At 50.4% G+C, this 12,188-nt stretch overlaps 1 protein-coding gene across 1 annotated transcript in view; it reads left to right on the forward strand.

The window, feature by feature from the left end:
* Positions 1–12,188, forward strand: part of LMTK2 (lemur tyrosine kinase 2) — a 71,256-nt gene that overhangs the window by 57,031 nt on the left and 2,037 nt on the right. The window contains exons 10-11 of the mRNA XM_068969152.1: positions 236–385; positions 1,669–4,615. Coding sequence (XP_068825253.1) covers positions 236–385; positions 1,669–4,615 — 3,097 coding nt within the window. The remainder of the gene's footprint in view (positions 1–235; positions 386–1,668; positions 4,616–12,188) is intronic.

The raw sequence follows: 12,188 nt of genomic DNA on the forward strand, positions 1-12,188 counted from the left end.
CTTGCCCGGAACTCCTAAAGTAGCATTCTGTTAGTCAGTCTGAGGAGGCATTCTTGCTGTGGTCCACGTCTTCATGGAAGCGCTTGCTTTTTAAGTCATGTTAAAGAGCTATCTTGAATAACCTCTTCCGTAGACCCTTGTGCTTGAAATGACTAATGACTGTACATGTAAAACTGTGGGTATTAAAAATTCAGTATCTGAAGAGAGAAAGATGTGCTTTTTTATTCCCCCACAGGTCCCTGGGTGTGACACTTTGGGAGCTCTTTGAGAATGCTGCTCAGCCTTATTCCAACCTCTCCAACTTAGATGTTCTCAACCAGGTCATTCGAGAGAGGGACACGAAACTCCCAAAGCCCCAGCTGGAGCAGCCCTACTCCGACAGATGGTGGGTAACTTCATGTCACCTTCTCTCAGAAGGTGAAGAAATTCTGTCTCCACGAGTCTTAGTTATATATTCCCTGATTTTCAACAATAAGTGTTACGAAAAGCAATCATTTATATATTATTTATGACTGATTTTAGAATTAACATCCAATTTTTAAAATGTAATACTGTTTAAAAAAAAAAGTGTAGAACCAGCAGGAATTTCAGTCTTATACATGCGATAAGAAACTTGTTAAGTCTGAGTTAATTCTAAGAATCAGTTTAAGGGCATTTGCTGTTGTGGAATTGTTTTTGAACGAGGCTGTATGTGTGACACCCAGCGTGTGACAAGACAGGTAGCATAGCCATGATCGAGTTTGAATTGGCACCTGAGGCAGTTTGCATAATGTGTGTTGACCTTTGCAAAAACAAATTTACTTCTTAAGAGTCTCCAGACCCGTTCTTACCTTGATTTCCAGTTAGAGTCAGGCCCCCCTGTGTTGAGGCCCCTGTCAGCGTCACCCGGTACTCAGCGGGCCTTGCCCCTGCACCTGGTTGCCCTTCTGTATGGGCACTGCTCAGCCCCTCACCTGACTTGCTAGAACTAACCCACCCAGAATAACTGGATGTTTATGCCGTAAATTTAATACTGTGACATTGTTGTCCTGTCTTCCCTTCCACTCACGGCCGCAGTTTAGGGCGTTGCCCATATTCAGCCAACCCTTTGAAGACCAACTCCTGGCTGCCGCCTGCTCTGGGCTTCTGTTTCTGCTCTTGCCCTCCACCCTCAGCTCCTTTGGTGGCCTGAGGGATGCATGTGCTGCAGAAGGTCGTGGGGTCCCTTTCTGTCGGGGGAGTCGTTAGAGAGTAGTCACCATGGCGTGTGTCTGTGTGAGTCCTCACAAAATAGAGTGGGTAAGTCTCATACGTGAGACCTATGCATCCTTGACCAAGCAGGAGACCGATGGCGGTTGTGTTCAGAGGAGAGCATTTTAGGGCTGCTTGTAAATTCAGTGGCTGAGTGCCTGGAAAACGCCAGAAGAACAAACAACAAGGCCAGAAGAATTGCGGTGATGCTGCACAGGGTCCTAAGGACGCAGAAGATCAGTGGTCAGATTTTCTCGCGCTCCATTTCCACTTTCCCCCAGAGCTCACCATGAGCCAGACTCTTGCCGATGGCCAGCAAGGTGATTCAGTGTTGGGACTTCTGGGGTGTTGAGCTGGCCTAGGGGGTCCTTATGAGGTCTTTTCTTGTTTTAAAACAATTTGTCATCTGTCCACTAATCTCCTGTCCATCTTGCTCAGGTATGAAGTCCTGCAGTTCTGCTGGCTGTCCCCAGACAAGCGGCCGGCCGCGGAGGACGTGCACAGGCTGCTCACCTACCTGCGGATGCAAAGCCAGAGGGACCCGGAAGTGGACTTTGAGCAGCAGTGGAACGCGCTCAAGCCCACCGCAAACAGCAGAGATGCTGCAAGTAATGCCGCCTTCCCCATCCTCGACCACTTCACCAGGGACCGGCTTGGCCGAGAGATGGAGGAAGTCCTCACTGTGACCGAGACCAGCCAAGGCCTGAGCTTCGAGTACGTCTGGGAGGCGGCCAAGCACGACCATTTCGACGAGCGTAGCCGGGGCCCCCCGGATGAAGCCTTGTCCTACACCAGCATCTTCTTCCCCACGGAAGCATTCGAGAGCTCGCTCTCAGACCCTGGTCCTGGCAAGCAGGATGACAGTGGCCAGGATATCCCCCTGCGGGCCCCCGGGGTGGTGCCCGTTTTCGACGCCCACAACCTTTCTGTCGGAAGCGACTACTACATCCAGTTAGAAGAAAAAAGCCGTAGCAACTTGGAGCTAGATTACCCGCCTGCTCTGCTCACGACAGAGATGGATGATCCTGAGAGGCTTGGGGACGGCGCGTCCCAGTGTCTGACGCTCAGGAGCCTGGAGCTTGAGGAGTCCAGTACAGAGGAGGATTTCTTCCAGAACAGTGCAGACCCCAAAGACGCCAGCAGACCCGAGGAGGCGCACAGCACCAAGGGCCCCGAGAGCCCTTTCAACAGTTTATTTAATGACCTTGAGAAGTCAGAGGCTTTGCCCAGTCACCAAAAAATATTTGACTTGATAGAACTAAATGGAATCCAAGCTGACTTTAAGCCTCCCACCCTGAGTTCAAGTTTGGATGACCCCAAAGAGTCCGTAATCGCCTGCCACTTGGAGAAGGAAAAGCCCCGTAAGCTTTTTGACTGCGAGCCTCTGTACTCCACAAACAAACTCGTACACCAAGATGGTTTTGATCAGCTGGACACTGAAGAGTTGTCAGAAAACTTTTTATTTCTTCAAGAGAAGAACTTACTGAAAGACTCTTTGTCCAGCAAAGAGCATGTAAATGATCTGCAGACAGAACTCAGAAATGCTGGCTTTCCTGAATCCATGCTAGAAACTCCCAGTAGAAAGTCTGTAGAGGCTGAGCCTAAGTTTGCTGAAAATAAACCGGACTCTTCACTGCAGGAGAGCGTCAGCCTGCAGGACAAGGAGTCGGGCGCAGCGCCCAAAGGTGGTGCTGGGGCAGCGGCCTCACCTTGCTCCCCACAGCCGCAGGTACCTCCTACCTCGCTCGAAAGCCAGGGGCCGCCTCACGATGTGCCCCCGGGGGCGGCCCTGAAGCAGGGCGGAGCCAGGCCCACGTGTCCAGAGGGCGGTGTCCATGAAGACAGTACCTGCCGAGAGGCAAACCCAGACTTCTCGCCCGCCCCGTCGGACACCCCCGCCCCAACCGGCAGCGGGTCCCCAGCCCTGACTCAGATGGGGGAGGGGGCCGTGAGCTTGACCCAGAGTGACCCCAGCCTGGTCCAGGACACCCCCACCAGCAAGGTGAGTATAGGGAACGGCCTTCCAGAATCGAGGCAGAACTTAAAAAACCAGCTGCCTTTGGAAGACCACGGCCCTCGAGGCCCGCAGGAGAGAGCCCGGGAGGCCGCGGAGGCGCTGGGGCAGCTGGGTCGTAAAGATGCTGCTGCAGAGGAGGGCGGCTTGGTGTCCGCCTTCTCCTCAGACTCGGCCAGTCAGGACAGCCTCCTGGAGGACAGCTTGTCGGCGCCTGGCCCCCCTTCCGAGCCATCCACGGAGACCCCGGACTCCCTGGATTCGGTGGATGTCCATGAGGCTTTCCTGGGCTCCTTAGGCCCTCATGCGCCACAGAAACTCCTGACCCCCGACAAGCCAGCGGACAGCGGCTACGAGACGGAGAACCTGGAGTCCCCCGAGTGGACGCTGCACCCGGCCCCCGAGGGTGCCGCGGCGCCCAACACAGCCTCGGTGGGTGAGAGCATGCCCGCCGGGCTGCCTCCCAAGCCTGTCATCGTCATCTCAGATGCCGCCGATGGCCACAGAGGCGCGGAGGCGACCTCGCAGACTGCCGCGCCTGCGTCCCAGGGCTCACACCGAGACTCTGCGTACTTCTCAGACAACGACTCTGAGCCCGACAGGAGGTCGGAGGGAACCCCGGGCACCTCGGCGTCGAACCTGGGAGCGGACCAGCCCCTGCCTGAGCCCAGGGTCCTGCCGCAGAGTCCTGGCCCCCTGGACAGCTGCCTGGACACCAGCAGCAGCCCGCCTGACCCTAGCTGTCCTCCTGCTCCGCAGAACTCCCATCACCTGGAATCCAGAGAACCTGCAGAACCAGCTCCCCCTGATGCTCCCACACACACACTTCCCCCCGATGATGAGGCCGGCAGCCCCTCGAGTCTGCAGAACTCGGAGCTGAGCAGCGGGGATGACCTCGAGGCCCCCGAGGAGCCCCCCTGCACGTTGGCTTCCACCGGCACCAACACCGACGAACTCCTGGCACTGACCCACGCCCCGCTCCGCTGCAGCGGTCCCGTGGCCCCGACGCCAGAGAAGGCCTTGTGCGGCCACTCTGACGGCCCCAAGCTGAAGGAACCGGACGTGGAGGGAAAGTACCTGGGGAAGCTCGGCGTGTCGGGCATGCTGGACCTCGCCGAGGATGGGATGGATGCTGACGAGGAGGACGAGAACAGTGAAGACTCAGACGAGGACCTGCGGGCCTTCACCCTGCACAGCCTGAGCTCCGAGTCCGAGGACGAGGCTGAGCACCCGGTGCCCGTGGTCCTCAGCCGCGAGGACGGCCTCCATCTGCGGAGCCTGCTGAAGCCCTCAGACCCGCCGCCCGGCTGCAGGAGGGAGAGGAAGGCAGTGACGTTTTTCGATGATGTCACAGTCTATCTCTTTGACCAGGTATCTGTTCCCTGTCCCCTCAGGGTTGTCTTGTTGGAGATTCCAGCACGTGTCGGGGCAACGAGCGTGCTCGGGTTTTCTGACTGCCGGTCTGAGGACACTGATTGTTTTGTGATTTCTCAGGAAAAGGAATTTGGGGGTGGTTACAGTGTCAGCTTCAAGAACACGCAGAAGTGAGGTCTGCACTGGGAGCTCCTGTCATGTGAAGGGGAGCGGTCTGCGTGCTCCTCCTAGGTGTCCTGGCAGAGCCCCGCCCAGTCACTCGTCCTTTCCAGAGCAGACGAGTGTCCGCAGGCGGTCGGCAGCAGTGCCCAGAGCCCAGGGGTGGCTGGAACCATCCAAGCCTCACATGTAGCCCTGGAGACACGGACAGCGTTGGTGCCTGTGGAGCAGGGGCAGGGTGGCAAGACGGCGGGGCGGGGCGAGAAGGGATCCCCTGGCCTCAAAGTTGTGTTTTGTCAAAAGCTGTTCAAGTTCTCGTGTGCCTTTCTTCACCGTCTCGGTGCACTTGAATTGTTCCCTTCACAGAGCAGATGACCTGTAGGTGAAATAATGAGAGTTATGAATTGTGTGTTGTGAGCAGTGTGGGCAGGCGCTGGGGAAGATGTCTGGGGGTCTCGTTGCAGCAGTGAGGTGGACTCAGCCCCCGTGGAAGCCGCCGCCTGGCCTACGGAAGGGCTGCACTTGTGTGGTGACTTGGTGGGGAGGGGGTGTTGTTTTGATGGGTTCTGGAGACCGGGCAGGATCGCATAAGAGCCAGACTCAAGGCATGAGAACAAAGGTACGGAAATTGGGTGTGAGACACGCTCAGTAGGTGTGAGATTTGTCATAGAGTGGAAAAGTGGGTCAGGTCCCAAAGAAAGTCCTGAAAATCTTCTGCAATGGCCAGTTGGTCCCATGCAGCTTCCATGGAGTCGTAGCTACCCGTGGGTTCAGACTGATGGCTGGTAGGTTCCTTCCTGCTCTTGCTGTACAGCTTCATGAGCCTATTTTGAAGTGGTTTGGTTTTTAAGTGGTTTGAGTTCCTTAGCGCCAGAGTTTTCACTGAGCATCATGGGTTTTGGCAGTTCTGCCTCGGGTATTTCCCCGTTGGCTCAGCGGGTGCTTGGTGATCGCTGACTCAACTTTCTTGTGACATCACAGCCCAGCAAGTGAATGTCTGGGTGCCGCCCTTCCCACGCAGGGTCTCCTTAGCTTCGCTGTGCAGTGGGGGTCTCCCAGCGTTCCTCACGGGCCCTTCCATGAGCCTGGTGGCGTGTTTGACCCTGCGCTTTTGCACTGCCCCCTCTGGTCTCAGAGCATTCCCAAGGCCATCACAGTGGATGGTGATGCTTACTTGCAGGTAAGGTGACGTACGGTCACACCATCAGCCTGTCAGCATCCCAGTGCTGGTCACTATGACAACAGGGCCCAGGCCTGGCAGTGTGGGAGGTAGTGTCACAGCCCAGAGCCCCCAGACTCTGTGAGGTCCTGGGGCAGACGGGGGAGCTGGGGGTCTGTGTGTTGCATTTCTTTAGTTCATTTGGTTTACAAGGACATGTTCCTTCAAAAAGAAAAAAAAAATGCAGTGAGCATAAGGAGGAATACTTTGTCAGGAAAGATTTTTTTTCAATTTAAAGAACAGAAAAACACTCAAGAAAACCAAACTTACCAGTAATTGCTACCGCTTCACTAACATACACACACCAGAAACTAAGTGCTGAAAAGCATTCAAGAAAACAAAACTTGTCTGTAATTCTTACTGCTTCACACCACCACCCCCAACACACACACACACGTAAGTGCTCTCCGTAACGGCCTCCTTAGAGTAATAGAACTCTTCCATCCCCACAAAGTCCCTGGTTCCCGCACATCCCTCCCTTGGCAGCCACTGAGCTGCCTTTGTGTAAGTGGCAGGAGTGGTGGTGCCGTTTAGTCACTAAGTCATGTCCGACTCTCTTAGAACAGAGAGTGTAGCCCGCCAGGCTCCTCTGTCCCCGGGATTTCCCAGGCAAGAAGACTGGAGTGGGTTGCCATTTCCTTCTCCAGGGGATCTTCCCGACCCAGAGATGGAACCCATGTCTCATGTGCTGGGCGGCAGGTCCGTTACGGCTGAGCCGCCCAGAAGGCCAGGCGGCGGGATTAGACCATGTGTGACCTTGAGTGTCCAGAGCCTCACTCAGTCTAAAGCGTCAGGGAGCCCCCAGCGCCACGTGTGCATCACTGAGGAGCATTCCTTTGTGTGGATGTTACATTTTGTTCATTAATCTGCTGGCCAGTATTTATACCAACTGTTTTTATTATTTTTTTTAATCTTTTTAAAAGTTAAACGTAAAATTGACCCCTTTTTCTTTGTACAATGCTGTAAAACTTTAGCATTCGTGTCACACTCCCCAGAACCATGAGAGACGCAGCTCCCTCACCCCAGAAAATGCCCCGTGCTTGCTCCTGCACCCCTGATCACCTCTGTGTCATTGCACATTCCCACCAGCAGCGTGTGTGACACAGCACGTAACCTTGGAGGCTGACTGTTTCCACGCGGAGTGCAGTTCCCCTGAGCCGTGGAAGCTGTTGCTTGTTGCCGTAGACCCTTCCTTTTAGACGTGTTCCATCTTGTGGACATATGATCATTTTAACCATTTACCCGCAAAGACACATTTTGGTTTTTCCGCCTTGGGGCTGTCACAAATAAAGCTGCTTTGAAGAACTGTTGGTAGGTTTTTGTGTGGACACAATTTTTACCTTTTCTGAGATAAAGACCCAGGAGTGTGATTGTTGGGTTGTATGATGTGTGTGTGTGGGACAGGGAAGCCTGGTATGCTGCGGTCCATGGGGTTGCAGAGTTGAGCTAGTGACTGAACAATGGCAATAGTTGGTTTAGAGTGCGTGTTTAGTTTTTAAGGAAGGTGACTGGTTCCCAGAGTGGCTGCATCATTTTTCATTCCGGACAGCGCATGTGCCATCTCGCTTCCCGTGTCTTGTTTGTTTTGCTTTGGCTGCGCCGTGTGGCTTGTGGGACCTGAGATCCCCAGGCCGGGAACGGACGCAGGCCCGTGGCGGTGAGAGCACCGCGTCTTAGAAATTTCTGCCAGGGAATTCCCCTTATTTTTATCCTAGCTTTGCTAGCAGATGTGAAGCAGTGCTTCATCGTGGCCTTAAGCTGTGTCTGCCTCTTGGATCATGATGCTGCCTGTCTCTTCATGTGCTGCTCTGCCATGCATATGCTCAGTGAAGTGGCCCTTTTGCCCATTTTCTAGTTGAATTCTCTGTGTTCTTTGAGTTTTGGAAATTCTTTATAAGTTCTAGGTAAGAGTCCTTTGTCAGATATATGGCTTGGAAATACTACTCCCAATCTACAGCTTATCTTTCACAGAGCAAGGTTTTTAAATTTTGATGGATTCCAGTTTATAATTTTTTTTTTTCTGTTTATGGATCATGCTTTAGGTATCATGTCTAAGTTCTTCACCAAACCCTAACTCCTGAATATTTTCTCTAAAAGTTTTCTATAGTTTTGCATTTTTCATTTAGATCTGTTACACATTTTGCGAGTTTTTGTATAATGTTTAGATTGGGGTTCATTGTTTTGCCTCCGGATGGATGTCCACTTGTTCCAGCACCATCTGTTGAAAAGACTGTTCTCTATTCATTGAATTGCTTTTGCACCTCCATCAAAAGTTAAATGGCCATATATATATTTTTTTTTAATGGATCTGTTTCTGGACTTTCTGCTCTAGTCCATTGATCTGTGTATCTTCCCCCTCACCAAAATTTTGGCTTCCATTTGCTCCTTGCCAGTATACAGAAATGTGGTTGATTTTTATATGTTGACTTTCTATCCTGCTGACTGATTTATCAGTTCTAGGAATTTTGTTTTCAAATTCCTTGTGGTTTTCTACACGATCAAGCATGTTGCCTGCAAATAGGAACAGGTTCATTTATTCTTTTGCAAACTGTATCTCTTTCATTTCTTTTTCTTACCTTATTACACTAGCTAGGACTTCCAGGACAGTGTTCAGTAGAGGGTTTACATAACATTGATTGATTTTTCAATATTTAATGAGCCTTGCATTCCTGGAAAGTAAAGCCCACTTGGTTGTAAGGTATTCTTGTTACATGTTTGATTTGCTGGATTTAATTTGCTGATTATGTTGTTGAGGATTTCATGAGGCCTGCATATTGGCCTGTAGTTTTGGGGGGTGTTTTACTACTTGGCTGACTTTACTCTGGTGCTGTCTTTGGTTTGGTGTCAAGGTAATGCTGGTCTCATAAAGCGAGCTGGAAAGTCACAGTCGATTGAATAACACAGGTTTGAACGGTGTGGGTCCACTTACATGTGGGTTTTTTCACTAAACACCTACCAAATACTACACGATCCAAGATTGGTTGAGTCTGTGAATGGGGAACCTTGGATATCAAGGGGCAGTGGTACAGTTACAGGTGGATCCTCAGCTGTGCAGGAATGAGTGCCCTCGCCCCACGGGCATCAGTCAGGGGTCAGAGCTGTATTCCCTCCTCTTCTGGGAAGAGATTGTGTGGATTTATTGATCTCTCTCTGAAGAACTGCTTTTGGTTTCATGGAATGTTTTCCTTTGTTTTCTTTTTAATTTTATCAATTTCTATTTTATCTTGTGTCTTCTGCTTGCTTTGGATTTATTTTGCTCTTTTTCTAGACTCTTAGAGTAGAAGCAGGGAATTTGAGACCTTTTTTTTGTTCTGCTATTAACATTTAATGCAATAAGTTGCGTTTTTCATTCAAAATATTTTCTGATTTTCCTTGAGACTTTCCCGTTGACCCAAGGATTGCGTATCTAAAAAAATACTATTTAATTTCCAAGGGTTGGGGGGTGTTGTTTTTTTTTTAACCTTTTTGTTACTGATTTCTGGTATAATCTGTTCTGTCCAGAGACCATGTTTTGTAGGGTTTCGATTCCTTCATATGTGTTGTTTGGTTTGCAGAGCCGGAATGTGGTCTATCCTGGTAAAGGGTCTGTGTGCACCTGAGAATGTGTGTTTCACCTCTGGTGGGCGGATTGCTCTAAATGTCACGTGCTCTTGGTTCCTTTCTTCTGCACTGTTGCTGATGTTTCTGCTTGTTCTCTTCCTGAGTGAGAAGTATTCATTGAAGTCTTTGGCTGTGATTACGGATTTGTCTGTTTCTCTTTTCATTTCTGTCCATTTTTGCTGTGTCTGTTTCTCAGTTCTCTTGTTAGCTGCATACACATTTAAAATCATTATATCTTCTTGGTGAATTGACCTTTCTGTCATACCGTAATGTCATTCTTTATTCCTTTGTCTGATAGTCATAGAGCTACCCCAGCTTTCTTTTGATTAGTAATTGCATGCTCTCGCTTGTTTTCCATCTTTATACCTACCTGCATCCTTGTAGTTAACAGGAGTTTCTTCTGAATAGCACAGTTAGGCTGTTTTTAAAATCTGTTCTGAAATTTATTGTCTTTTTGGTCATTGTTTGGTCATTAAGTCACGTGCAACTCTTCTGCGACCCCACGGACTGTAGCCCGACACGCTCCCCTGTCCAGATTTCCCAGGCAGGAGCCCTGGAGTGGGCTGCCATCTCCTCGTCCCTTTTGTCTTTTGATTGGTATTTTTAGGCCACTTCCGTTTCGTAGGACTGTTCGAGCGTGGATAGAGGCCGCCACTTCATTCAGTGTCCCGTCTGCCCCGCTAGTTCTTCACTACCTCCTCCCTCTTTTTGCTTTCCTTTTGGTAATCGGAACAGTTTTTAGTCTTATCTTTTATTTATTGTAGTTTTCACTGTACATCTTCTTTTCGTGTAGTTTCTGGAATATTCTTGGGGTTACAATGTACGTACATTTCACAGCCTCCTTAGAATCGGTGTTTTACCATTTCAAGTGGAATGTAGGAACTTGCGTGCTCTGTCGGCCCTTCCTCCTCTCCTAGACCTTTTCTTCAAGTTGTCCAGAGTGTCTTAGGTTTATTCATTGAACACCCCATCACACAGCACTCTCTGCTTTACTTCCAGTCATCAAACATGCCTTAAGAAACTGAAGAGGAATAGGGTTATATTCACTCAGGTAGTTACCACTGTTCTTTTTCCATTCCTTACGTTCCAGCTTCCTTTTTGTTATCATTTCCCTTCTGTTTGTTTGGCTTTTTTTTTCCCCCACAAATTCCCCTGGTTTTTCTTCACCTGAGAGTCTCTGTATTTCACACTCATTTCTTAAAGGATATTTTTCCTGAGCGTGGACTCCTCAGGCCACAGTGTTTCCTTTCAGCATCGTCTCTCACTGCCCTCAGGAGTCTTTGTCGTTCAGGAGTATGATTATGGGTGTCTGGATTACAGGCATAGACTTCTCTGTTTCATTTTAAGATTATAGAGCTTTCTGAACGCGTAGTTTTGTGTCTTTCAGCAGGTTTCAGAAGTTCCCAGGCATTATTTCTTACACACACATATATATTTTATGTATATGTATATTTATTTTATACCACTCTGTCTCTGGGACTCCAATGTTATACGTATTGGTCTCTCTTATATAGGCGCTTCCCTGATGGCTCAGTGGTAAAGAACTTGCCTGCCAATGCAGGAAATGTGAGTTCGATCCCTGGTTTGGGAAGGTACCCTGGAGGAGGAAATTGTAACCCACTCAAGTATTCTTGCCTGGGAAACCCCACAGACAGAGGAGCCTGGCAGGCTACTGGCCATGGGGTCGCAAAAGAGTTGGACACGACTTAGTGACCGAACAACTAGTCTGTAGGCCCTGAGGCTCCATCCCCTCTCCCCTCCAGTCTCTGTTCTCGCTGCTGTTCAGGTTGGATCGTTTCTGAGGATCACATGCCCACATCATGTCCTCTCTCACCTCCATCCTGCTGTTGAGTCCAGCTAGTGATCCCAGGGACGGGGGAGCCTCGTGGGCTGCCGTCTACAGGGTCGCGCAGAGTCGGATACGACTGAAGCGACAAAGCCGCAGCAGCAGTGAAGTTTTAAATTTTGATGATTGTATTTTTCTATTCCAAAATGTGCATTCTGTTATTTTTACACTCTTTTTGCTGAGACGTTCCCGTTCACTTCCGGAGTGTTTTCCCTTACTGTATGGGGGCGCGTTTATAACAGTCTTCTTGAGGTAATCCTAGCATCTAAGGATGACTTGGCTGGCATCTGCTGGTGGTCCTTTCTCCTGTAAATCCAGGTTTTCCTTATTCTTTGTTTGCTGAGTGACTCTCGATTGTACCTCGTATTTTTTCATTATCCGATTCTTTGTCTTGTGTATAGACTCTGTGGAGAATGTAGATATTTTCGTCCTAGAAGGCATTGACCCAGTTGGGTTCAAGTCGTGAGTTCCACTCAGCCTCCCTGGGTTTGGGGTCCCCTTTCAGAGCCTTTGCCATGCTGTGAGCCTGTCCTGGGCGTGTACCGCCCCTTGGCTAGACTGGGCCTTGGCAGTGGTCCGCCCGCAGTTCCACCACCAAAGCCTGGTGAGCTGCTTGGGGTCAGGCCTGCCCTGCGCAGCCGGGCTGAGCCCCCTGCTCCCTGTGGAGCCCCTGGGCCATCCCGTGTCTTGGGCCTCCTCTTTTTGGTTCTCATGCCAGAGGGCTGGGATTTGGGTTACTACACTGC

Source organism: Capricornis sumatraensis, chromosome 3 (genome assembly GCF_032405125.1).
Source record: "Capricornis sumatraensis isolate serow.1 chromosome 3, serow.2, whole genome shotgun sequence".
NCBI classification, from domain to species: Eukaryota; Metazoa; Chordata; class Mammalia; order Artiodactyla; family Bovidae; genus Capricornis; species Capricornis sumatraensis.